The sequence below is a fragment of the Anabas testudineus genome, chromosome 15, assembly GCF_900324465.2.
Source record: "Anabas testudineus chromosome 15, fAnaTes1.2, whole genome shotgun sequence".
NCBI lineage: Eukaryota > Metazoa > Chordata > Actinopteri > Anabantiformes > Anabantidae > Anabas > Anabas testudineus.
The window spans coordinates 4,623,264-4,650,621 of NC_046624.1; the positions used below are offsets into that span (position 1 = coordinate 4,623,264).

At 38.9% G+C, this 27,358-nt stretch overlaps 1 protein-coding gene across 4 annotated transcripts; it reads left to right on the forward strand.

Moving 5' to 3' along the window:
• The first annotated feature begins 1,340 nt into the window (after positions 1-1,340).
• On the forward strand, positions 1,341-26,471 carry LOC113159009 (regulator of microtubule dynamics protein 2). Of its 4 annotated transcripts, XM_026355459.1 has the most exons (12): positions 1,341-1,416; positions 2,579-2,662; positions 4,146-4,594; positions 12,114-12,291; positions 12,408-12,510; positions 13,936-13,996; positions 20,300-20,375; positions 20,871-20,948; positions 21,790-21,888; positions 23,237-23,290; positions 23,390-23,470; positions 24,400-26,471. In XM_026355459.1, the coding sequence occupies exons 3-12, from the start codon at positions 4,155-4,157 to the stop codon at positions 24,451-24,453; spliced, it is 1,224 nt and encodes a 407-aa protein (XP_026211244.1). In that variant the 5' UTR covers positions 1,341-1,416; positions 2,579-2,662; positions 4,146-4,154; the 3' UTR covers positions 24,454-26,471. The 4 variants fall into 4 exon arrangements, with proteins under 4 accessions (XP_026211244.1, XP_026211247.1, XP_026211243.1 ...); XM_026355462.1 differs by lacking the exon at positions 2,579-2,662 and having other exon boundaries at positions 1,358-1,416; XM_026355458.1 differs by lacking the exons at positions 1,341-1,416; positions 2,579-2,662 and adding an exon at positions 2,679-2,894.
• The last annotated feature ends 887 nt before the right edge of the window (positions 26,472-27,358 follow it).

The following is a 27,358-nucleotide window of genomic DNA, read 5'->3' on the forward strand; positions in this document are numbered from 1 at the left end:
CTGGTATCACCAGCTTGACTATGGTTGAGACTTAAAGCCTGAAAAAATTTAGCCTGGAACCATGAGTAAAGATTAAGCTGGCATAAATTACAGCCAGTTAGTTTCAGGGTATCAGTTGCCCCTCCAGACTTCCCGCAAAACTGGTTCCTTGAAAAGAATAACTTTAGAGAGAACTCTGGAGCTAATTTGAACTTCCTGTATTTCGGCTCAGTTGATTCATGAGAACAATGAGAGATAGGCACCAATTGAACAAGTTTACGCTTATGAACTGGACTTTAACCAGTTCCTCGCAAAAGCTAAAGTTGAGTGATACTGTGCCTTCTGTTACACAACACTTGCCACATCTCTATGGCTCAGTGAGTCTTTAAACTATCTGTGAACATGGCATGCAACAGTTACGGTAGTCAGTTGTCCTTGCATGTGCATCTCAAGCACATGAGCAGAGAAGACTTCTACAATACTGACAATGAATAATTGAACCTCACACTCGTCCTAAAAGTAATGCCTTATTTCAACTTGATTCTTCTTCCAAGAATTGTTTGGTAACTGTAATGGATTCATTTCAGTGCACAAAGGCATATCAGACTTTGCTTGAGTTTCTTGGGCAGATCTGTGGTGGGTGGATAAAATGACAGCATTGACAATCTCTGCTTATCTTCTGGCTTTGACCCGATAGGAGCAAGGTCACTGCTGGATGCGCCTCCCTTATCTCTATATCTATGTCTGCGGTCTCACTGGCCAAGTTTTTTTTTTTTTTTTTTTTACACTGACATACCTCCAGGTTTCAGGTGGGCTTTTTGTTCCCCGTGCAGGCAAAATGCAGGCTGTGGGCAGAGGAACAATACTGTGTTCAGAGAGCAGAGAAGAAACTGCACGTAGTGATTCCCACATGATGTTATGTAAGGGAACTCCCTGTTACCTCTGTCTTCATGCAAGTGCGGTTTTGTGTAGAGATATAAGCTGAAAGAAGTCATTCATAGACATCTGCCAAGTCAAATAAACACGATTCTTCTAGAAGAGTCCATTTATGTAACTAACTAACTCAGGGCCATTCAATTTTGTTTTGTTTTGATTTTGATTTAAAAAGTGTTATCATTTTGTCATCTGCAGATGAACAAGATAAAATGACCAAACCCCACAGAAAATAAATATTAAAAACACAAATGCAGCCAAAGGTTTTCTGTAAGTGTGGACACAGATTTATAATATTGAAAATATCAAGTAAATCACAACCTCCTGCTCAGCTTGTGCCATTTGTTATGCTTGAACAAAATCCAGAAAGGACATGTCCATGTGCAGTGACTAAAGGTCCAAGGTTAATATGATAATGTGTGTTTAGTGACTTTTCAAATGCCTGCACACATTCTGTCCACGTTCACTACAGAGAAACACTTGTGAGAGGAGCAAATCATACAAGTAAGTCTTAAACTGAGCTTCTCATTATATAATAAGATATATATATATATATATGTGTGTGTGTGTGTGAGTATATGGATTGAGAGTATATGGATTAAGCATTCTACTTAAAACAAAACTTCTGAAGTAATTTAGAATTATCGATGAGGCCCTTGTGGAGATAGTTATTATTACCTCTCTTTATGCATGAAGCTAGTTTTATACGACACACTCCTTATCTTGTTGTAGCTGTTGTTGTGAACTTTGCCCACTTGCTATTCACTCACGTGTTGTAATAAAGTTGGTGAAGGAAATCTCTAGGATATACAGAGACACTGTGTCTCACGTTTCATAAGAAACAAGTTGATGCAGTGGCCCTTCATGATTTTAGTTTAAATCCAGTGATGTTTTCTGTAGTTTAGAGTGTAATCAGAATACAACACATAACATATATTTTGGTCTTATAAAGCATAGGTCCAAATATGCTGGCGATAAGGGATTCATAGTTTACATATAGGGTTAATAATGAGAGTGCTATGCAGAGGCATTCATGAATGTAACTGAAAATGTCAACTCACACTAGAAGCATCAACTAAAACAATCATTTCATACCAGATATTAAAAAAAAACATACAACCAAGACACCGCATTAAAGATTAAACTATAATGCAGCTTTTGTAGCTCACAACAGCAATATGAAAAAAAGAAACACTGTAATGCATGCATTCACTAAGTTCATAAGGATGGGAATAATTGGGTGCATTTCCCAAAATGTAAACAAATGTCAGCAGTGTGCATTTACTTGCAATATTAGTTCTTTGTGCAAAAGTATTAGATGAATGCTTCAATTGTTTTTTTATAAATATAATAGGAAGTTCTAATTGATATCCCAAAATTATATTGATCCTGTTTTATTGTAAAATGGTTGCAGTGGCACAGCTAATAGACGATGTGTTATGTTAATGCCTCTAAACAGTAATAACTGCTGAGAAATACAACTGAGAAGGCATTATTTCTATTACTTATTCATTCTATAAATCAGTCATTGGCTTGCAATGCATATTTAATTTGCTTGGCCCTATAAGTCATCCAAAGTGTAATTTTTACCACTAAATACTGCTATTCTCACCATCTTGGAACTATTCAAAGCTACCTAACCCCTTTTTTATTCTGCCATCTCTAGACCTCTGAAATCCAGCGGAAACAAGCAGACTCAACACAAAAAGTACTGGAAAAAACTGCAGCTGTGGTCTCCAAAAATTGATAAGTAATATCAAATTATCAAATAAAATGTAAATAATTCAATTTTAATGATGAATTAGTTGTCACTGGGGGTTTATGTGAGACATACTGACAAATGAGGCATATAAATCTTAATGTGGGGTTGACGAACGTGAAGAGCGGAACTCTTGTTTGTGGCACCCGTACGGAATGTTTTGACTGTTACACTCAGTAACAGCGAAGCCAGAAGAAGTGGCTGCAGTAGCCTCACCGGTGCAGTAAGCTCTCTAATATATTTAGTTTTGATAAGAAGAACATTTTTATGTAACGGGGTTTTGTTATGTATTATGTATGAGCGATTTCATGCTATTTTAACTGCGTGACGTTGGCGGGTAACTTTGTTTTGAGTGGTAGTAAACATTTGGGAAGAGGAACATTTTTAGCTAACTAAGGGCTGTGGGGACGTTGCTATTGACAGCCAAGGTTAACTTACATAGCTGCTGTTAGTGAACTATAATAAGGATATAACACGCTCTGGACCCCCTAGGAAACTGAATTTGTCAATGTGTTCAGACGGAAAAGAGATGATGTCTGACTGGTGGCTTGCAGAGTGGCTCAGTGATTATGTGTTTATCCCATTATCTTGTTAAGCTAGTTGTCCACCCAGCCATTTTTAACACAGGTCCGTGTAAACAATAGCGTCCGTTTCCAGACAGGTTGTAGCTCGCCTATAACTTGTTTGATACACCTTGTATTTTCCACAGTCTTTGCTTTAGCATCCCAGACTCAAAATCCGAAGTAAATATGAGGTCAAACAGTGAGTTGAAGTTTAGGGTAACTGTACATACAAATAGGGAGACCATTTTAAAAGGTGCCATTGACTTCCCAGTACCAGTATCCTGTAAGGTAACGTTGTTTTAGAAGACACACAGATAGCAAACCTTACAAAAGAAGAAAAAAATGCATATACTCTTCTAGTCCGCTACTAAGGAATTTATTGCAGATAACTTAAATCTGTTTTGATTACACATGACATAGAAAATCTTAAACACCTTATGGACACTTGCCTGTTGTATCTAAATATAGCCTGCAGTGTAAATACTGATTAGTGTTAACATCAGATGGTCCAAGTAAAACAAAGTAAGTGGAATCTGTGTGGCCCAAGCCAAAATGTGTTGGCTTCATATTAGAGTTGTTCTCTACACTACACGTGTTGCTGGAGTAAAGTACTTCAGAAAATACTATACATTTTATGTTGTTGAATATAGGAGTCTACTAATTGAAGAATAATGGATCAGTTCATCAAATTAAAATTTAGATTAAAATAGCATGTTGGCAGATACCATTATGAATCAGCTTACCCAAGAAATGACCATAGGTATTTATCAATGAAACTGGACCCAGATTAGGTATGACATGTTTTTGTGTTTGTGTCAGCTTTTTTTTTAAACGTTTTGTTCATGAACATTCTGTAGCATGATTATGAAGACAGTGACCTAAAACATTTTGTGTCTGTACATTCTCTGCAGGCTTGCAGCATGGCCCAGTCAGACAGCAAGGTGCTGGTTTTGGGAGCGTTGGCTGGGGTGGCTGGCATCAGTCTGGCTGTGGTGTGTTACCAAGGCTTTAAGTCTAGACGAAGAGCATCCTGTCCAGGATACTACCTCAACCGAACTAATGAACACGGTGTCATGGTGGTGGATGGTCCACTTGGTCCCAGGAGCCAGGCTGAAGTGATTGAGCGCCTTGAGGCCTTGATCCAGTGTGTGTCTGAACTGAAGGATGAGATGAAGGCATTAAAGAATGCTCTACCAACACTGCAGGAGCAAGTCAGAGAGGAGTTAAGGGGACGAGAGGAGATGCGTCGAGCCAGCCCTCTACACAGGACCACACCAACGCGAAGGAAAAGGACGGCAGGCGCCATTGCTGGGGCCAGAGCTGGGGGCCGAAGCTCAGAGGAGGCAGAGAGTGAGGGAGGGTGAGTATTTTAAAAGCTGGTAGAGTGAGTAGTCCAGTTTTTTTAGATTGGTCACAATTAAAAATAAATAAATAAATAAATAATTAAAAATTGCTATTGCAACAACCGATTCTGTTACAGTAATGAAGATCTATACAACTGCCCCTTTTTCATTGCCATCTTTGTGGCACACAAAAATCTAATTATTCTACTGAAGTTTCTAAACATTCACACACTGTCCCTGGTCATCTTGTAAACCAAACAATGATTGCACAACATGCTAGACTTGGACCTTTGATCACAGCCAGTATTTTAAACTACTGACAATTATTAATTACTAGATCACCTTTAATAAGGCTCAAGGTTCATATGTAGCCACAGTTTTCTTCATTTTGGCTCTGAACACCACCACAGCATTTTGAAATGAAACAATAATAATGTGCTGTAAGTGTGGACTGTGAACTTTCATTTGAGGGTTTGGTCAAGAATGTTATATAAACTATAGGGACTACAACCGTATTCATACGTACATCCTTAATTTCAAACAAACTAACAATAATCATAAGTTAAATTGCTTTTGTCAGCATTTACATTACCACTAAACATAAAGGGAAAAAGGGCAGAAAGTCATGTGCCATTGTCTTAAACAACAGGATTTCCACAGGAGTGAAGTAGTTGTCTGTGACTGCATGTATTTAAGATAATCTAATTAATTTAAACAAAAGAAATGTTGTAATTGTAGTATTTTTGTCACTGCTAAGGTTTTTGGAGTATAAAACAAAGGAGGCTGTGTGTCAATCTGCCAAAGGCAGGTTAAAGGCAAATTATGCTAGATGAAAAGGGGCATGTGGTTTCCTTTGAACGTGTACTGATACACTCTTTAGATTATTAGATCAGGATGACATGAGTCATGTAATGCACCATTTCACAGTTTTACTTAGATATATTTTTGGGATATGGTTTATTACATGCTACTGTGCATTGATAAATGTGTTTATTGAGAACAACAATTAAAACCTCATAGTGCTAGTGGAAAAAATATGTGAACTCTTGGTTCCATAGCATCTTTATTGGGTTCAGGTCTGGGCTCTGACTTGGCCACTCCAAAAGGTGGATTTTGTTTTTCTGAAGCCATTCTGATGTGGACTTGCTTTGTTGTTTTTTGGTCATTGTCCTGAAGCATCACACAGCTTCTACATAGTTTAAGCTGGTGTATAGACATCTCACATTATTCTGAAGATTTGTTTTTGATACACTTGAATTCATCTTCCCCCCAGTCAGTACAAGCTAGCCAAGCTCTGATGCAGCGATGCAGGTCCAAATCATGATGTGTTCTCCCCCATACTTTATGATTGGGTTCAGCAAAGATTACATTTTTGTTTTGTTTTGTTTTTCGAAGACCTACACTATGTCCCCACGTGCAGCACACAAGAGTGATCAGGCTTCTGATATTATGTTGAATTTGAGGGCGTCAGGGACCTGCTATTGATGTGCAGGAGGCTACACCACAGTGAAAGTGATATGTCTGCAACAGAGTGGCAGTGTGGGAGTGGGGTGAGTTGTGTCACTGTTTCAGTCTCAGTTCAGAACTATTATACCCATAGTTTATTCTATATTAGTATTGGCCGATGTATCTTTTTTTTGTAAAGTATTAATATTATAAAATCCTGTGCTTATTGTAGACTTTTCCAGTTAATAAACACAAGACAGATAAATATCTCAACAGGTAGTAAACTGCATATTGATTTCAGGCTTGAATTTAAATGAGATATCTTGTGGACCTCCTACTTTACCAGTTAAACTCGCTTGCTAGTTTGTGCTTAATTATAGCTATGCCAGTACGTACATTTGCCTCAGGTGCTGCAGAGAACAGCATAGTGATCAAGCACCGCATGCCCAGTCATCCTCCTCCATTTTCAGCCAAAAGCCTTGAACTCATGCCAACATTAGATAATATAAACAACAGATGTGTTCATTTTGAATGGACTCCCATTGGAATTCTCCTCTTATAAAAACTCATATTAACAGTTAAATGATGATGACTAAGCCAAGGCTTTAATGTTTTCAGCAGTCTGGCAGACTTTCGTTTATCTTGGACATGATTGGAAGTAATCCTAGAAGGTGTATCATATATGGGGAACAAATCTCAAAATGCTGCCTTTGGATGTTTTAGCACATGGAGCTCTTTGCTAGGACCCCAGTAGACATTTTCTTTGTGTTCTAGGTTTACTTAACCCAGATTAACCTGATTGGAAATAAAGCATGTGACATGCCAAGAAAACCTCATAACACTGAATGCAGCTGCATTCACCTCTTAACCACAAAGATTTTAGGTGTGCAGTGAACCTTAGATCAGAGCTGTAAGGCTCCTCCCCATCACTGTTACTGCCCTCACAGTGATTAATCAATTGCCTTAGAGCATTTTTTTTTTTTTGTTTAACTATAACATGAAATAGGCCAACTAACATCCACTGCAGCCTGTTGTGTTTCTGTGTCCTCTGAGAATCACATTCCATGCAAAGGTTGGGTTAAGTGCTGTTTGTTTCTTTTCTTTATTTTTTCCTTTATTTTGTTTTTGCTTTTTCCAGGAATGTAGCCAACTCCTGTAGTTATATAATGTTTAAAATGCTTGACATAATTCAGATGCAACAGATACATGTGTCCTTTTTTTCATGGTTTTTATCTCTTTGAAGTTCAGTTTAGCATCTGCACAGTAGGACAGCTTCACTGAGGCTGTAATATGACACACAAAAAAGATGTTATTACTGTTGTTACTGCAAATATTATACTATATATAATAAATATTTCAGATCACCCTCCGGTTTGGCTAGAGGAGAAGATGGAAGCGTAAGACTGCCCTCTAGCAGATGTGGTTCAATGGTTTTGAGTGGCAGTTGTCGGTCGCATCAAATACTCTCTTTACTTTACAGCCTAGATTATTATGCTTCAAAAGAAATCACATTGCGCACACCTCCCATAATTAAAGAGCTTTTCCTGCTGCTGTGTTGTTTGTATGAGCAGAGGGTGTGGGGGATATCGGGAATGGTGGAGAAATTCCAGCACCTAAGGGAATGTATAACGTTCCCCCAGAGGGGCCACTTGCACCCCTAATCCTCACATCCATTTAAAGAGCTGTTCATGTTTGTTTAGCTGACTTGGAAGTATTTGGAGCACAGTATTTCAACATATGTTATTGGGTAAAAGTCGCTGCATGTTTGCAGAAATCTAAAGCCTTACGAATACACTTAAGATGAGCAAGATTAGTGCATTTATTGCTCAGTGCAAAATGTTTCAGCATTTTGTTGCCATCTTGAAGTGTTGCATACTTAGTTTTAGTAGCAGTCAGCAACTGATTTAATATGTTCGGAGAAATATCTTCTAAATATATAATTAATTCAACAAAAATGTCATTATTGGGACAGCAGATTTCCAACAGGGGGCATCATGGAAGAGTGCAGAACATGCACTTCAGGATTATCAGAGACCTGTTTTTGTACCTTTCTGCAGTTGAAGCTTAATAGTTTTCTGACATTTGTGTTGACATGTTTTTTGTGGTTGTACAATTACAGTGGATTAATTACAGTATGAAAATATAAAAGTTATCTTTTTCATAAATCAACTTTATCCTGTATGTTGACATTGAGTTGAGTTATTTCAAGTGTGACCAGCGTTGGCATATTGTCTGCTGAGGCAGTTTGACTCCAACCTGAGTCTGTGTAATAACGCATCTTTCCACTGCACAAATGTTCACCAATAACAGAACAATTAGTGTGACATGATGTCAAAATTACAGAGCGGGGTATAATGTCAGTCAGAACAGGGAACAGGTAGACCCAGATTCAACTGAGAGGTTGAAAGTTGCAGCAGTTTACTTCACTCACTTCTCATGTATCACATTGGTTTTCTCAAAGCTGCCGCTCTGCAGGTAAGGACACCCATCAATCATCCTGTCTGGGTGCCAGGCTGTCAGATGCTTGGTTTAGTCTTGTAGGAACTTGTAACTCCTTGAACAGTTCCCACTAAGTTTACTTACATTGCATCGCTGTACCTCAAGGACATTACCATTTTTTTTTTTTGTGACACTGGATAGTTGTTGATTTAAGCAGAAGTTTTGTTTAGTCACGGACAAGCCTGATCAACACACAGAGAAATGTTTAGAAAAGGGAAAAGAAACTCATTGTCTGCTCTGTGATTAAAAGCTTTGGTCCAACTTCCATGTGACGTCATGGTACATGCTGTTTTGCAGCTGCGCATATCAAGACATTCACATCTATATCCTAAGACACATACCACAGTGAAAGACTCTCAGGGAGACAAATACTCTTATTGAATTAAGTTTCAAGAGTTTAGTGTATACAGAGTGCACAGAGCAGACACATTCAGCTGTCTGTCGTGTCCCTCGTCAACCTGGTTTGTCTCTGGTCTGTAGCTGCTGACTTTGACTCTGATCACATCACATCGACATCACCCTATCATGTTTGCTTTAATGGTCCTGCATCAACATAATATCAATCTTAATGTACTCTCTGAGTTTCTTTCCTCTTTGATGAAACATTAAAGCGGCTATATTCATTGTTTTTGTATTAACATATAACCTTATCACTACTACTACAGTACTCTAGCACTATGTATTATGTATACACAATGTATCTTTTAGCTTATTGGTTTTGTTTGTCGGTACCTAACTTTACAGTTTTGGCTCACTTTCACTTCTCTTAGTGTCCTGTTAAGGCAGCTGCATAAATAGTATAAACTAGTGATGCTTGTGTGCCTTGCCAGCTTGATCTATTATTCACATTGGAGGAGAAAAGTTTCCCATGGGTCACTGTCACCAACCGTGACTCCTTTTTCTTTCACAGTTCTTTTCTTTTCCACATTTGTTTTTTGGCAAAATGATAAACTAGAAGAAGGCTCAGCCTCTCTCTATCCTCCCTTTTTGGGGGATAGAGAATCAATAATTGGACTCCCTCCAGTCAGACAGTCAGTCAGTCATTGTTGTAGAGCAGGCTTTCATTGGTCCTGTCACCACAGCTCCACACATTGAATAAGCTGGGCTGCATGTTCCAAGACCCAGTGATGTTGGGATGGTAACTCAGGTTTGTTTTGAATCATGTAACTGTGGAGACTACCTTTTGCCTATTGAGAGATCACTTCACTTCTCCTTGGGGTCTGTATATTGAAAAGCTGATCTCACTTAGTGAGAACAGTCGAAAGCTGGAGTTTTACAGTCTTTTTCCTCTATAGAGTATGTTAGTTGGACATAACATGGGTAAATGATATTTATTATCAATTTAACCAATGCAAAATATATAGAGATAGCTAGTAGCTATGGATTTGAAATGCCTCACCCTAAAGAAATACTGGCAAAACACAAACTAATTAAAATCAGAATATTAATTACCATCAATTTCTCATGTTTCACTGCTATGTAAAGCCTGGCTGTGAAGGTCATCAGCACTGCAATACTGATGCTGAGACCCGTTAAACACGTTAGAATTCAGTAAAGAAAGAAGCAATCAGCTTTAACTAAGCCACTTGCAGTACCAATAAAGCTAAAATATTAACTAATAAAACAAATATTTCAGCTTTAAAATCTGAAACACTCCGGCCAACTCACATGCTAGAATTGCAAGTTATTGTTATGTGTTATTCTAATACACAAGCTATTCTCAATAATTTTAGTTCTCTCTAAATGAAGGCTAAGATAAAAAATTGTATGCTAGCTGAATATAAATTAGGTAAATACACACTGCAATAGAAACAGAGTTTTAGCTTCTTTTTCTTTCAATGCGAGTGATTCATGAGCCGTGGAATGGTGTGACAGGAATGCGCTGATCACTCAGTACTTTGCTGCCTGTCTCTCCAGCTCCACTGAGTAAATAACTACAGGCAGGGAGAGCAAATGGACTGCTGAATGAAAAAAAAAAAGTACTAAAGCATGAATGAATGAGGGAATGAATGGACGAAACAAGTTCAGTGATGTGACTGTTGCTACAGTTAAATGCCAGGCCTGAGTCAGTGATCAGTGATATGGTGAGACCAGACAAAAAGGGAAGACCACAACAGTCAGTAAAGTAAACACAAAAGCACACCCATTCACATTTATATGGTGTGCATTTGGCAGTAAGTAGTTTGAGACTTACCTGCAGGTTTAAGGGTTTACTCGGGTTAGTGCAGAGAGAGGGAGATTGTTTAAAGGCTTTAAAGCACTATACCAAAATGATGGTATAAAATTAGATGAAGATTAAAATAAAGATACTGTAAAGTCTAGTTTCTCATCCTCTGTTTTCTCCTAAGCTGCTGGATGTTGATAAAGCACATTCCAAAAGAACACCGGTCACAGAGTTGTCCATTTGTTTTACTAAATAGCATATTTTAACTATAGCACTATATAATTTTAACTTCCATTAATCTAGACATAACTTGTCTAGAAAAAGGTGTTCTTAAACAATGTTTTTAACTTTTGAGAGGAAAAATTAACACAATATCTACAAATGAAAAGTGGATTTCAGTAGCAATAAAATTGACTCTTGCTTATTGTTACAGAAAAAGATTTGATGTGATTTAACAGAATGCTATACTTTGTAAAATAGGACAAAATTCCTTCATCTCAGCACAGCATTGCAGCTCCATCTGTGTTGTTGACTTTGTGTTATTCTTGACAGCTCCTTTCATGACTGAGGAAAGTCTCAGTGCCCTCGCGTTACTCTGTAATCACAGCACTCAGGAAGCAGCCTCCAGCAAGAGGCACCTGTTGAGTCCGCAGTGTTTGTATCTGTTGCCCGCTCTGACACATCCCTCTAGAACCATAGCTTACAGCCCAATATATTCCCTTAACCACCAATGACGCAAATGAACTTTATGCCAACACTTAATAGAGGCTTTTCATATTTTCACCATTGTGTATGTCTTTCATTTTACCTGCACTTTAAATAGTATTCTTTTTACTGCTGCATCTTAAGTGTTAGCTTAGGGTGTTAGTACAAACTTACAGTAGTTGAAAGGGACCTATAAAAGATCTAATACAGGAGTTGCGTGCCTCACACTGACAAACTGTGTTCATGTAAAAGCCTTCAGGTATCCACATTAAGACGTCAAGAGTTTCTTAACAGCTAGCATTTATAAACAATTAACTGATCCACTTATGTAAACAAAGCCATTGCATTTTATGTGTAAACAGGCAGTGAAGTTTGATCATTTACAATCAGCACCTGGCTAAAAAACAGCCTGTAAAAATGCTCGTTAAAACAGAATTTTGAGGGATCTAAAAAATTCCTCGGCTGTGCTTTTCATTACAGTAGAAATAGTAGATCATCTTGTAATTCGGAAAATTGGCAGCATTTAGGCTGCTTATTGATACTTCCTAAAGTTAAGCTGCACATATTACTGATGGCAGGATCGAGACAGTCTGGCGTGGTGATTGGAACCACCTAGGTGTAGCTTTTTAATCCACACCAATGAAGTTTAATAGCTGACGAATATGCTGACAACAAACTGAAGCTGCTTATTTTCTTTTACTTACTGTGTGTGTGTGTTCCAGGTATATGACTGCACTGACAGACTCGGAGGAAGAAGAGACAAGTGATCCAGAACAGTGGGATGAAGAACGGCCTGCGGACAGGTTATCCATCCTTCTTGAAAGGATCGACCGTTTACACCAGGGGCCTGAAAATGACAAAAGGGAAAGCCTCAACATCCTGTTAGAGCAAAGAGGGGAGGTGTGTCAAATTGGTTGTTAACGCTGAATACATTCCCTTTATATTTAGATGTTGATGTTACTATAAGCAAATACACAATGCATCGTCGTAACATTTTGGTCTACTTGTGTGTCTAGTTTGGACAGAACTCAACATTTCTTTGGCGGCTGATCCGAGCTTACTGTGATGTCCATGACATCAGCTCCACTCTGGAGGAGAAGAAGGCCTATGCAGAAACTGGTATACCTCATTTGCCAAGCATCCCAGTCTGGGTGTGAGGTGCTATAATGTAGGAACCACAACTGTTACACTGGTCAAACTCCAAATGTTAGTGCCTCACCTAGAAAACCCAGTTGATTCTGTGTTTCTGCAATCATGGCAATCACCTGATTTGAATTGTTGGCACGTGATGAATTGGTAGAAAAAAATATTTGTAAAGATTAGCTAAATGAACAGCATGTCCAGATAAACACATGATCACTTTCTGTCTACTGGCCATTGCTTAATGACACACATTTATAGCAAAGTTAAAGACTTAACACTCTTAACACTGACAGACAGCTCCACCAATCATAAATAGAGCAATGAAAAGAGGGGAAGCATCACGCCTTTGATATTATCACAAGTTTAGGACCCAAATCTCACTGTATACAGTGTATATGAAGTATTTACTTCAGACTTACTTTTGTTTTAGAGCATTACATTGCGCCACATGCATACACATGAAGAGGCTTTGCACTTTAACCTTAACCAAATTTGTTTTTAGTTGCTGGCACCCTGATTTTAAAGTATTTCTGTGCACAATGTCTGTTCCACGTGCTGTAAATGGGTTACATACCCAATGAGGACAACTTAGTCTTTAAATCAACAAAACATTTTTCTCTGAGGTCTCCCACATGCCCTTCAAAAGCAGGCCACAGTGATTCTGTGCTTGTCACGTGTTACACTCTCTCCACTTATACAGTAGATCATAATGTGTTTCTCCCTTGGACGGAGCCTGTTTTGTGAATCTGATGTACTTCAGACTGGATTGACGTGTTTCTCTGGAATCCTTCCACATCAGTGTTTCTTTAATTAGAGGTGGTCAGGCTTCCAACAAAGACACGTATCAAAGCATCTGATAATGTTAGAGACATGGCTATTTTAAGAAACACAGTGTCATATTTAGCATTTATACAGCTATTAATAGAGCAAGTGGAAGGAGACATTTTCCACTGCGAGGTGAAAGATTTTAATCTAACCGCCCTTCCTGGATTTCATATCAACTCTGTTTATATTGCTTTAATCCAGTGTCCTGTGATGTTTCGTGATTTATGTATATTCTCTTCTGTTTTCTCAGTCAACACACCCCTTGAGTACATACTCTCTTCCTATAAATACACGGTCAAACACACAGACGTCACACATGGCATCATTTCGATAAGTTTCTGAGTTGCATAAATTTTTCTCGTATTGTATTATGATGGTGAGAGTTGAACGGCTGCACAGTCTTCTCCAGCACATCCCAAAGATTCTCAAGATTGAGTAATTATCCAATGGCAGGCTCTTAACTATTTGCCTAGTTAAATTTAGGTCTATGAACAAGAATGTCCAGGATTAATTGCTTATGTTGAATTTATGTTTCAGTGGGGAATCATCATAATCTATTTTTTTCTTTCCTTTTAGGAAAGAAAGTTGGCGAGGAGGCAGTGAGCCTGAACCCTTTATGTGCTGACAGTCATCAATGGTATGCTTATGTTATTTCCTTTCTTCCACGTCATAATTTAAAAGCTACATATGAAAGTCAGAGATGGCAAAAGACATGCCATCATGTGAATCACCTTTGGTAACTTCTAATCCTGTTAAACCTTTTCAGTAAATGCTATGAGACTATTAAAGCATAAGAAAGGTACTTTCCCCATGTGAGAGGTGTTGGGGGAATGTTTTTGACTGACATTTCAGCCTAGAGCAGCTGTTCCTTTTTGTTTGACCGTGCTTTACTTGGGTATTTCTTTGGGCAGATCAGAAAATATAATCAAATTAAATGTGAACGAATTAAGAAGAAACTCTCTATAAGCCCACAGGGCTAGAGTTATCACTGGCTTTGTCTGCAGGCTTTAAACTTACACTGTGTCTATAAGAAGGTGTAGTGTGAGTGGTCTGTTAGCTTCAGGTCTAGTGAGGCGTTCAGGGACAGTACAGAGAACCCAGAAACATAAAAACAGGGCTTGAGTTGAACTCTAGCTCAAAAGTTAAGGTCTGAACTAAACTTTGGACTTGGAGAATTGTTACACCCCTAGTTGGTTCATAAAAACTACGGTGCAGATCATGTCGCATAACATAGTGATGCAAAGCAAAGTATTGCTGCAAGAAGCCCAGTATTTGTGAGAACGTTACCTCCCAAATATTGTATCCATCTCCACGTCCACTTTTAGGAATGTAAACACAGCCTAGCTTAACTTCCTTCAGAGAGACTGATGGTTTCACTGAGATAACTAATGTGATCAATGTTCTTCTGTTGTAACAGCGTCTGTGCCTTTATGTTGTTGATGTGATATTTAGTGCTCAAGGTTATGCTGGTGATACTTGTGGCACAAATGGATTGTAAATTCATCTTGTTCATGTCCAGGGTCAGCTCATATCATTTGTCTTCATTTGATGTACTTCTTGGAGTTGTGGTCTACTGTCTAACTTTTGTGGCAGATATGACTGAAAAACATCTTACAGTAAAGGCACTTTACTACTGTTGTTGTTAGTAGACATTTTAAATGGCTTGTCATTCTCTTTTTGAAGGGTCCACAGTGGCCTAACATTAGTTAAGGAAAAGTCGTAGTTGAGTCTAAGACAAATTAAGACAGTGAGTCAGGAGAGCATCTCGTCCCCTCAAATACCTCCCTAATTGCTCTGTGACTCAGGGAAAAATCCCCCTTTTTCTAATTAGTTGTACAAAGAGGACTTGATGGCATGAATCCTGTTTGTATGTGTGCAAGCCCCAGTAGTGCATTCCTCATCTGAAACACTGGTCATGTCAAAACTTGATATGAGCAGTGAACTCAAGATCGGTTTTGGGCATAGAAAATATAGCATATACAATCAACTGAATATTGTGCTTGCTTGTTTATATAATATTAAGAGCTTATCTGGTGTACCATTAATTACACTCCAGGAATTAACGTCAAGTATAATTGAGAACATGTAGCCACTTTCTTAATACACACATGTTTTCTCATGGAAAACAGACTCAAACTGCCTGCCCGAGCCAGCAGCCCTGCTTGCTCTGTTCGTTAGGGAATAATTAGCATTAGCTCATGTACATACCGCTGCACTCGAGATGTCAAGTGAAATAGAAGGCTGTGTTTGTTTAGTTAATCAAGAGCAACAGCTTTAAAAAAGCTTAACACCTAATCCTACTGTATCTCCACTAATGGAATTTGTAAGATTCTTAAACCGAGCAGAAAGGTGAATGGACAGGGCAAAGTACTGTAGGTAAAGCTACACTTTGAAAAGGGAGGAGGCAGGGAATAGGGACAGTGCCAAGCAGTGTTGCAAGTTTACATCTAAGGTAACTGTTTATTTAGCGTACCGGTGCCGTGAGAAAACTTGTCACCTGTTTTCCTGAATGCCACAAAGCTCATCACAGTTTGACAGATGTTGTTTAGACGCTGCCAGTCATTTCCTGCTTTACCACTGAGACTTCTTTGCATAGCCTAAGTGGATGAAGGGCTTTTCAACATTTCTGTTGCTACCTAAACAGCCTCAATTTAAACTAGTTAGTCTGGCAAGCTGAATATTTTTAAATGTGAAGACGTACATGCACAAATAAAATGGATAAAGGCAACATGACAATATAAAACAAAGTTAAACGTTTTCTAGTGAGGGTTACTGCTGTTGCTCACTCAGCATTGATTATGACAGTTCATTAGTCTTTCAGGTTTGATGACACAAACTCTGTCGTTTGAAACCAGTTTTACACATATCTAATTACCTAATTGTTGTTTATGATCTATTGAATCCTTTTGAAATAGTTTGGAACATGTTTTTATAGTTTTTTTCTGTTTTCACCTAATCATTTCTTTCTCTTTGTAATTTTGTGAATATTTGTTTTATTTTCCATTTTATGGTATAAACAGTATATTCAATAATTATAGCGGTTTAACCCCAATGACCCTGTGCATATTTACTCTGCAACCTTTGCGTGACAGCTTAGCAAGTTGGGTGAGGTGGACAGACTCAACAAACCTGCTCCGTTGAATCTGTCACTTGCAGGGCACGTCACAGATACAATGAATACACAGTGTTTCTTTGAAGGATAACACTTGAGTGGCTGATCTTCCAAATATAACAGAATTTAGGCCAAATATGTGTAACTGTGCTGGCACACATTATAATGGCTAGAGAAGAGAACTGGAGGACAGGACTGCCAGTACTACCAGGACTCCCAGGTAGTGAAATTACCTTTGGACTGCCTTGTTTTGGGAGGAGTAGTGTCACCTTGGTCTTCAGCTCATCTGAACCTTTAGGAGGACCCTCCCCATGAACACAATCAGTTTTATTACATACCGTACGACCATTGCACACCAATATACTGTACTTTTATATAAAGCTGATACATAAAAAAACACAGTATTTATAAATTAACCCTCAACAATTCCAATAATTGTTGGTGCCAAGTCAGTGTCCATAGTGAAAGATCTCTGAGGAACCAAGCATTGCATTAAACAACCCAAAGCCTGAGGTGCTTTGGGTTGAAAAATAAAAGCAAAAAAAAAAACACCTCACCCTTTCTGAGCATGTCCTTAATATGTTGGAAGACCTGAAGTGATGAATGAACAGGATGTTGATGTAGCAGTCATCACTTCACAAAGGGATTAAGCAACTTTTCCACTCTGTCATGTACCAAATCTCTGTACGTCTCCCAGGAGATGACGATGATGACTCTTTTGAAGTTAGATGTACTGTATATGAGGGCCAACTGCTACCTCCATCTCTCCTCTCTAAGATTTCCTTCCTCACAATCACTCCAATAATAGTCCTTGTGTCTTACGTGGAGATTTCTACTGAACTACTTCATGGGTTACATTGGCTGCTTTCGTGACAGTGAGTGTGAAACATATTTCTAAAAGTTTTGGCAGGTTGCCGAATGGGAGACATGATGACATTCTTGTATTGGAAGTTTTTGTTTATACAGTAGGTGCTCTTTCAAAGATCCGACCGTGTGAATTCAGTCCATGACTATGTGGCCTGCCTGATGATAGAAAAGAGTTGAGGATTAAGCAGGCAGCTTGTGCCATTCGGGGGGGGGGGGGACAACTTTAATTTGTAACCTGCCACGGTTATCGTTAGTGTCACTGTGGCAGCATTGTGCTGTGTTTCCAGTAGCTGTAGAGACTCTGTGCATCCTTAAACATTAGAGCTCAGTGTAGTCGCTATCAGCTAATTTTGACATGGGGCAAGTATATCACCACACTTAATACACTCTCGCACATTGTCCCATACAGGTTCTCTTTGAACTCCTCAAGTTCCTCCTCTTGTTTCTGTGCAAGTTGTAGCCTGGCATCCTGCCTGGCTCCCTCTGTCTTTGAATGAGGCCTCTATGTTTGGATTTGAAGGCTGAAATCAATCTGCATACTGCCAAGCAGCTGACACTTAGGCCCTTTTGTTTTTGCCCAGTAGAATAGGGGATTTCACTGTGATAAAAACACAGACTAACCTTGCGAAATTAAGTGTTCTGTCCTTCCCTCATCTTCCCCCTGTCAGGCTTTTCCTTCACTCGCCTTTCCTCCTCCTTTTGATATTTCCCTTTTCTTGCCATAAAAAGTAGAGGAGAAATAGTAACTCAATTCATAAAAGAAAAGAAAAGATAAACAACAGTAGGTAAGCCCCAAAGGCCAGACACGCCTCTCTACATCTTTGCATCACATTTCCTTCTACACTTCCTCCCCTTACTTCTTTTTTTTTTTGTCCCCACCTCTGCCTCTCCCCTGAAAGCCCGGTGCTCTTTCACAGGGACAGTAGATAGACTGTGTCAGCTAAGACCAAAACAACACACACTCCATCCCCTGCATGCATGGAAAAGCTTATCTATATCTTTTTATCTTTTAGAAGACAGAGGCACACGATCAGGATGAGCTTTGGCCTAATCATGTGTGCCAACTCCTTTCAGTGTAAATCCAAAGAGGCCTGAATGAACTGTTAGTTTTATATATATGCTGGTCCATTCATGAGCAACTCTGCCACTGGCACTCTTGGGCTCAAATACTGCTCAGTAAACATTGCCAGAATTGCTACATAATGAATAATGTTAGAGCTAGCCAACCGTGGGAAATAAAATATGTCTTGTGGTAACCTGGATATTGAGCAATCTTTCCCAAAGCCTTTACCTGGGCAATGCTCAATCTCAGTAATGATTACTACTCATGCTGTTGTGGTTGATCTTTCCATCTCAGCACTGCTAAGATTTATTGTGTTTAATCACATCAGCATATTACAGCATGCTTTTACAAAGACAAAGCAAGCAAAGGACAAGCAACTGGTTTGCACAAATAGGCTGCAGTTAGCTGAGCCCATCACCGGGTTATGGATTTAATGGATTCACAGAAGATTGTGAGTAATTTGAAGTTAGCACTATTTAATGTTTAGCTGTGTATAATTAGAAAAACATATTGGACAAGGCTATTTTTATTAGAAATTACAGACACAATATATATACATATGAAATTTGATGGTAATGCATCAAATAGTTATTTGAGTCTCTGTTGCTTTTATTTTTGCAGTTTTTCTGAATGACATCACACAGCTAACTTGTGGAACAACTGGATGTAACTCTTAATACTTTTGTGGCATGAGATCAAAACTGGATTGTGTAGTGGTCAAGTGTTGGCCCAGTTTCCTCACAGCAGATGCTAAGTCACTGGTGGTGGATTTGTTGCAGTCTTTCCATACAGCAGTCTGTTTTGTTTGGAAGCCAGGCAACACAACTGCACACACACAGCATCTTTGCTTCTGTAATGTTTTAGAGCTCTACTAGCATCAACCAGTGGCATTATGGCAGCACACTGAGCTGCCACAGCTTATTCTCTATTAAAACACAAAGTCACACATACTGAATCCATCACTCTTAGCACCATCGTCTCAGAGAGCACTGTCATATGACCTTTATAATTGCTGATCCTTCATATAAAAAGATGTGTATGTCACTCTGTTGTGTTTGACATAGTGCCAGCAGGATTAAAGCTGGCTCACAGTGAAAAAACTTTGATCAGCTCTCTGCTCCCCTCTTCAAACACTCTGGGTCATGCTGACTTACACATCCCGAAGCTGAAATCACTCTTTGTTTCCCATCCACCTGCTCATTGGTCCAAGTCACTGTACTAATTAGTGAGTGAGGGAATAAGGTGAAGCAGCTTATTTCTACTGATGATGTCTAATGAGCAGTCTTGCTAAAGAACATTTTTTGGATGCCCCTTTGTTTGCCTTAATGTTAGTGACCCAGAGAAAAGGCGATGTGACTGAATGGTGCTGCATAACGTCTTTCCAATCCACTCACCCCTGCAGACCTTCGTTACCGTACTTCTATAGTTTTAATCACAAATTGTGTAAAGAATTGTGTAAAGAATAAGCAGCTTTCCAGTGGCGTGTTTGAAGTCAGTCTATTTGTCAGATTGTTGGCTTTGGAGAAGGTTACACACAGTCCAAATGAAGCATGGTGTTGTCTTTAAGCTGTGTCTCATAATCTATTAATCTGTGGTAATGTGACGCAGAATGTGTGGAGTGTTGCAGTAAAACAAAAATAGCCTTGTCTTCAGGTCAAACACCATTGTCTTCTCAGCCTGAAGACAAAGCACTGAATACCTTTGTCTTAAAGCTCAGGGTGGAATTAAGAAGCCAGTATCAGTATGTATTTTCTGTACACTAAACAATTTATCTGACTTTATTCTGAATAGGAAACATGGTAACAGATTTTTAAAACTACCATTTGCAAGTTTTCTTTTAGGAATATATGTATTTTGAACTGACTGACTGACATGAATTTAATATTGTCTCTCCGCAGGTACGCAATCATGTGTGGTATAATGGCAGAATATGACACATTACAGAACAAGATAAAGAATGGATATATCTTTAAGGTAAGTTGTTGTCTGAAAGACTAATCATATGTTGCATCATGGGCTGCATAATCCTAAACGTGTTGTGACTACAATAAGTAGGTACTTAGATGCATACACACAATAGGGCAAGCATTTCATTCACATATATATTGGAAATTGTTTCTACTATGTAATTAAAGTAGAGGGGAATGGCTTCTTACTGTAACACACTTAGCCAGTAAGCCACTCCTACAGCCATGCATTGTATAAGACAGAGTTTAGAGTTTATTTTAGCATTCCCCAAACACTGAGTACCTTTAAATCTGTTTACAGGTGAAAAGAGAGAAAGCGAGATTTAGTGAGCTGTAGAGGGGAGGTATGGGTAAAAAATGAATCAGAGAAAGGGAGAATAGAAAACAATGAAGGAGCATGCATTAACGTCAGGGCTGTGTGGTTGAGGCAGTGGAAATAGCAGACGTGTCATGAAGTAGCGGTGAAAATAATTTCTCCCTCTCGGTCTTCCTTTCCTCCCAGGATCATCTGGATAAAGCCATTGAGTTGAAGCCACAAGACCCCATGTCCTACTACCTGCTGGGCCGGTGGTGCTATGCTGTATGTGTGTATGCTGACGCACCGCACTGCACATATATCTGTCTCATCTCTCTTCACATCGTCAAACAGTGAATTTATGGAGGCTGACATGTCACTGTGCCCTCCCACCTACCTTTGCTAACCCACCCACTGTTTCCTCTCATTCATTCCCACTCTGTAGGCTTCCCAAAAGATTTGTTTTTCCCCCAGCGATATTTGCAGAGAACGCTGCAGGAGGTTAACACCAGCCATTGTTAGCTTTAAATCAGATTGTACCAGGGACATGTTTTCATCCTGTTTCTATTCGCCTCATGTTCTATCAGTACCTGGCTGTTTTTGATGCAGCTCGTGATTGTTTCTCTGACCTTAATGACTTGTCTATGAAGGTCAGGAAATTGTTCTCTTTGCATTATATAATACTTACCTACATGCTGTTCCCGAAAAGGAGTAAGGGACTGTGCATTTTTAACATCTGATATTTTTAGGTAATAAGTTTTATAGGCTCTCTGTGGTTTGTTCATGTTCAACAATGATCTACTGTTTGTATCCAGCCCACAGTTCTGTCTCAGAGGTCCTGTGATGCTAGAGCAATGCGACACCTGCAATTAGACGTTGTGCAGATGAATGGTGTGAGGCAGGAACATTACAGGCTTCTCCTGACCCCTATGATATTCTGCATAAAAATATTAAAGTACAGGCAGCCAGTGGTCAGGAAAATAGAAGCAAAGTCTTACTGCCTGTTAGGAAATTGTGTTTCAGATAAAGTATACATAGTATGTATGTATGTTTGTGTAGTGTTTATTAACCCTCAAACTCATTTGCAGAATTGTCTAATAACTTAAGGTGTTTGATTAATTTGTAGGTGGCTCAATTATCGTGGATTGAGAGGAAAGTTGCAGCAACATTGTTTGGAGAACCTCCAAGTGCCACAGTTGAAGATGCACTGAAAAATTTCCTAAAGGTATTGTTTCTAAAGTTACTTTTTCTGCTCCTGCGCCAGTGACTGCCATAATGTATTACTCCCACCATTAGAAAAAAATATTCTCAACACCATGTTATTAGACTGTGACACTGTAGCTGGGTTTACCATTGTGACTGTAGCCATATCTGTGCTTCGGTTGTTAATATTGTGTTACAATACAATTACAATAACACTATATGAACAACTCGGTACACTAGAGTAGAGTTTCAGATCATATAGTAAATAACGCATATAAAGTCTATGGTGTTACTGTAGATCACTGGGATGCTGAATCCAATCCCAGTAGTCCCTAGATGAAAGGCAGTGGACAGGCTGCAGGTCATTGTGGCAAGATGGATACACTTAGTTAACAGGGCCTAAAACTGGCACGTTGAAAACGCCTTTCTGCCTATCTGTACTGCGTGATTCATTGTGTTTAACCATAATGAGCTAATGTGGACACTCAGAATCATAAAAACTGGTCAACAGTCAATCACCAGTACCTCATAACACATGAATGTGTTTTATTGTGGTTTCACTGTTTTAAAAAAACACACAATTGATAGATGTAGCTGTGTGAAGAGGAGAGGAGGAGAATCCTGTGTATTGTATTTTCTCACCCTCACACACCAGTGTAGTGTTTTTGTTAGGAAGTTAGAAGAATCAGTGGACCCAGCTTTCTAATTGAGAAACTCAGCTGTTCAACATGTGTGTGCATCATGCAAGCTGATACATTACACAGACAACTTGATTGATTAAAATAGAAGACAATAGAGTGTAACACACGTGGCTGACACACATTCAGCGTAGACACTGTTACACCTTTCACTCAGAAAATAATTACGCAAGACAGGGACTGAGAGTTTACTTAATAGTTTGTTTTTCACGCTGGTAACTTGATTTCACGTGTGCCCCTGACCTGCCTTGATTAATGAAACATGTAAGGTACAGTGTCCTATTTGTTTAGCATTTAGCCTCAAGGTTGCTCCTATACCCAGTTTTCAAAAGCCAAACCTTCTTTAGAAAGGCTTCATCTGCGTTCCCACATTTCGATTGTTTATATTGCGGATGTCTTGCCAATATTTCTGTGCATGCCTCTTCCCTACATCCTGTATATCTCATCATCAATTTGATTTAAGTCGTCTTTGTCACGACATGTTGCTGGTGAACTGCAGTAGATCCTCCAGAGAAACGGTCAAGCTTCAACATGAACATCCTGCGAGTTTAGAGAAGATCGCTGTGCTCTAGTGTGGCTTCATTTAAATATAGGCCACTGAAATCAAAATGTGATTAGTGACTGGGTAAAACAGACAAAATACTAGAGTTTTTATCTGTTTTTGTTTTTAAGGTTGAAGAGCTTAATCCAAGATATTCTAAACTCAACTATGTATTTCTGGCTAAGGTGAGTTCCTGTTACAGTTGTTTTGTAAAATGTGGTCTGTTGGTGGATCCTACTGGGACTAAACAATGCATTAATAGTTTTTGTTCCATTCGTTGGCAGTGCTACAAGGACATGGGGCAAAGGGAAAAGGCTAGGAAGATGTGTGAAGCTGCTTGTTCAATGAATGCAGTCTCCAAGGAGGTAAACGTCATTACACACCTAAACTGCCCGTCCAAAAAAAAAGGCACACACTCTAATATTACGTTGGAGCGCTTTTAGCTTTGATTACGGCACACATTCACAGTTGCATCGTTTTAATAAGCTTCTGCGATGTCAACATTTATTCCCTTCCAGAGTTGCACTAATTTTTCTCCAATATCTTATATTGATGATGAGAGTCAGACCACTGGGAAAGACTTTCCCAGCACATCCCAAAGATTCTCAATGGGGTTAAGGTCTAGACTGTTGTGTCATGCTCCCTGAACCACTTTTTCACAATTTGAATCTTGGAAAGTGCTTTTACCATCAGGGAAGAAAAAAACCCATTGATGAAATAACCTGGTCATTCAGTATATTCAGGTATGAGCTGACCTCATTCTTTGGAAACATAATGTTGCTGAACCTGGACCTAACTAACTGCAGCAACTGCACCCACAGCTTTGTACAGTACACACTAGGCATGATGGGTGCATCACTTCACCTGCCTCTCTTCTTACTCTGATGCTCCATCACTCAGGAACAGGGTAAATCTGGACTCATCAGACCACATGACCTTCTTCCATTGGACAGCTCTCAACCCAGTTTTAGTAGTTTCAGCAATCTTCTTAGATGTTTTCGTTGATGAATGCCAATAATCTGACCCTTCTGAAACAGATTTGTTATTGTTGCTTAAAAAATGAGAAGTAAGTTAAGTAACTTGTTAAAACATAAACCACTGCAGTAATGATCCAATGGGAGGCTCTTACCTATTTGCTTGGCTAAATCCAGGTGTTTTTGTTTTTTTTTTGGACGGACGGTGTATTACAGTTTGTATAAATATCCATCACGCTGTATTATTCCTTCTGCCTTTTCTCATCTTGTCTTAAATCAATCATATAGACATATTTTATTGTATTTAACTTTTTCCTCAGGAAGAAGAGGCACAAAAGGAGCTAGACTTGATTTGCCCAGCTCTTGGCATGTGACAACGTAGTTGAGTAGCACATTTCATTGGAAATGTACTCTCCAGGTGCTACAGGTGGCGTTTGCATGTGTGTGGGTGTAGTGTGTAATGAGAAGCCATCATGTTAATTCACTCTGTGAGTGGAGGGAGGTGTGTTGTGGCATTATATCATTAATGCAATAGACTGCCACAGTCAGAGCTGTTATGTGTATTTTTAAATCAGAATTGTGTCTAATGTTGTGATTATAAACAGGATTTAATAGTGGAACACAAACTTCTCAGCTGGTTGTACCAAGCCCAAAAGATAATTAGTTTTTCCTCTTTCTGAAAATCAGGTCTGTTGTCATTGAATCTTTGAGGTTTCATCTCTGTCTTTTAGAGAAACTGGATCACTTGTAAATTATAGTAAATCTAGTGTGTGTGTGTGTTTGTTTGTGTATATACGCGTCTGTGTGCAGCACTGTGTAGCAGACATTCTCCCCGACGTCTGATAACTCTCATATAAAAGAGGATAAAGGAATCTCAAGGATACAGAGTTTCCTTAACAATGTAGACCTGTCACTTTTTGGGTAAGTGACTCAGGGGAGTTGTTGTTCCTTCCTGCTCCATCTACTTGTTTTTTTTATTGTTGTCTTCTACCACACATTCAAGTGGCATTAACAAAAGCACATCAGACAAAGGCGCACCCAAACAAAGATTCTTAGCACGATGTGACCACTGGACGAACTTTTGCCCTTCTCACTCTGCCACCATGCTGCTCACTGGCTTGATTTTGTGCAGGCTTTATTATTTGATTGGGCAGTAAACACATATGGATGATTATTATTATTCTTAATGGGATCTGATGTACTCTGTTGATGTTGGTGTTACTACTACTACTAGTACTGTGACAGTAGCTGATGCCAATAGCACTCTGTCAACAGCTCTTACTGAACTGTTTTTCTCTGAACTCTCTGTAGCATATATCAGTTTATGTATATCCCAATTTTTAGTGTGCAATTTCACACATTTAAAGTGTAAATGTAAGCCCTGACTAACTGTTGACCTTTAGTATTGCTCATGAATTTCAGAGTTTGAGCCTTTAGCCCCGAAGTTCTGTCCTGTGACTGATGGTTCTTACTTACATGTTGCCAGAAGACCTGAAGAAGGGATTAACAAAAAGTCATAAATGATTCCAGGATGAAGGGGTTACAAAAGGCACCTTTGCAAATGTTTGGGTTTTTTTTTTGTTTTGTTTTTTTTAGCAAAGCTGCTTTTTAATCTTTTGGGAAAGGTTTTTCTTCCACAGGGCTTACCCAATCCTTTTATTGTCCACATGGTCCTTTATGGAGCTCTGGCTCCACATTTATTTGTCTTATACTCTTTTTAAATCCCTTTAATCTAAAGTCAATTTTATCAAGACATGTTTTATTAGGAATTTATGTTAAATATTTAAGAAAGTGGAAAGCCGTCCTAAGCACACCACTTGATATTAATGTGATGTATGAAAAAAAAAAAGGGTTCTTAAATGGCAAGTTATTTTTTTCTCTATCTCTCTGTGGTGAAAGGGCTGGATGGATACTTGTAAAACAATAATACATAAAACAGGGGCGGCAGACCTATTGCTTGAGCAGGATTGTGCAAATGATTGCATTCCACATTGGATAATGCCACTGATGTGTTGAGACATTCACACTCAAGTAATGTTTGAATATGTATGTATGTCATGTATTCCTAATGGTTATATTACTATGTTTCTACTCAATCTTGTATAAGTATATTGAATGCAATGTTTAGCCTCGTTTACTCTGGAGATTAATTTTGAAGGATCAATTTACAGACTAGTTAGGTATATTTCATTTCATGTTTTAAGGCTACATACATTGTGGGTTTTTCTACCAACATAAATGAATGTATTTAGTTTTTTAGTACCAAAGCATGTATGATATTCCTTGAGGTTATATCAAGTCTGATACATTACATGGAGATTATACTGTACAGGCAGTGTGTACTGATTGATTAATAGTACTGGAATATGTAATTAAATCCGTGCAATGCTGATGTGAGTTGCCAATTTGTCATTTGTCTCGCTTGTTTAAGTACACAAGCTTGTTTGTGTGCTTGTTCATTTTATTGCGTTTTGTGAGCAATACCCTCCCGCAATAACTTATGTAATCTGTGACTTATAATTAAACGTTACAGTGATTTTTATTATAAACTAAATTGATCTCGATCCAAAAGCAACATAAAATGCAAGAAGCAGGCTCCTGCATGAGTATGACTGATTGTGGTGTATGAAGGCATCGTTTATCCCAGGCGGTACATTTTGTGCCAGGCCAATTGGGAATTTGTTACTGGATCAGATTCAGGCCAATGTCCCGCCAGTCTAGTCATGTTTCAGCATCTCCCCCCCCCCCCCCCCCCCCCCACACACACTTTAAATAGGTGCCTCTCAAATGAACACAGGTGTTTGTTTATACAGTCGTGAAAGCTTTGCCTTTCCATGACTGATTTTATTAGCCAACTGTAGACTGCAATCAAAAGCCTCAGTCGTCACAGCTGCACAAATCATTCACAGCTGCTTTTTCTTAAATATGAAAAAAAGGCGGTTAATGTTTACTATTTGATCCCAGACATCGCACAATGCGATTACGTCTCATCTTGCTGGTGCACATGCTGGTGTAGAAGGCAGGACCCCGTGTTGTGTAAAGATTTAAAGGGTGTAGCTTTCAGGATTTCTTCGCTTTCTTTTTTTCTTCTGCTACTTTAATGCCCCTATGTCTCAGGCAGGCTGTGTGTTTTTATTTTCATATAAGCCATATAGGAACAGTTTAAACTGATGTTGTTTTATTCCAGAGTTCTCGTTAGTCTCTGAATAACACATCTGCACAATCTTACTGACATTCACTCAGGTCTCCATATATCCCTGCACTCATCTTAGCTTGGGA

What these genes read in the sequence shown, in the direction of transcription:
- LOC113159009 (XM_026355459.1), top strand. Translation starts at nt 4,155, where the DNA reads ATGGCCCAGTCAGACAGCAAGGTGCTGGTTTTGGGAGCGTTGGCTGGG. An exon ending in GAAGGCCTATGCAGAAACTG is followed by an intron (nt 12,511 to 13,935) that starts GTATACCTCATT and finishes CTTTCCTTTTAG; the next exon opens with GAAAGAAAGTTGGCGAGGAG. An exon ending in CACTGAAAAATTTCCTAAAG is followed by an intron (nt 21,889 to 23,236) that starts GTATTGTTTCTA and finishes TTTGTTTTTAAG; the next exon opens with GTTGAAGAGCTTAATCCAAG.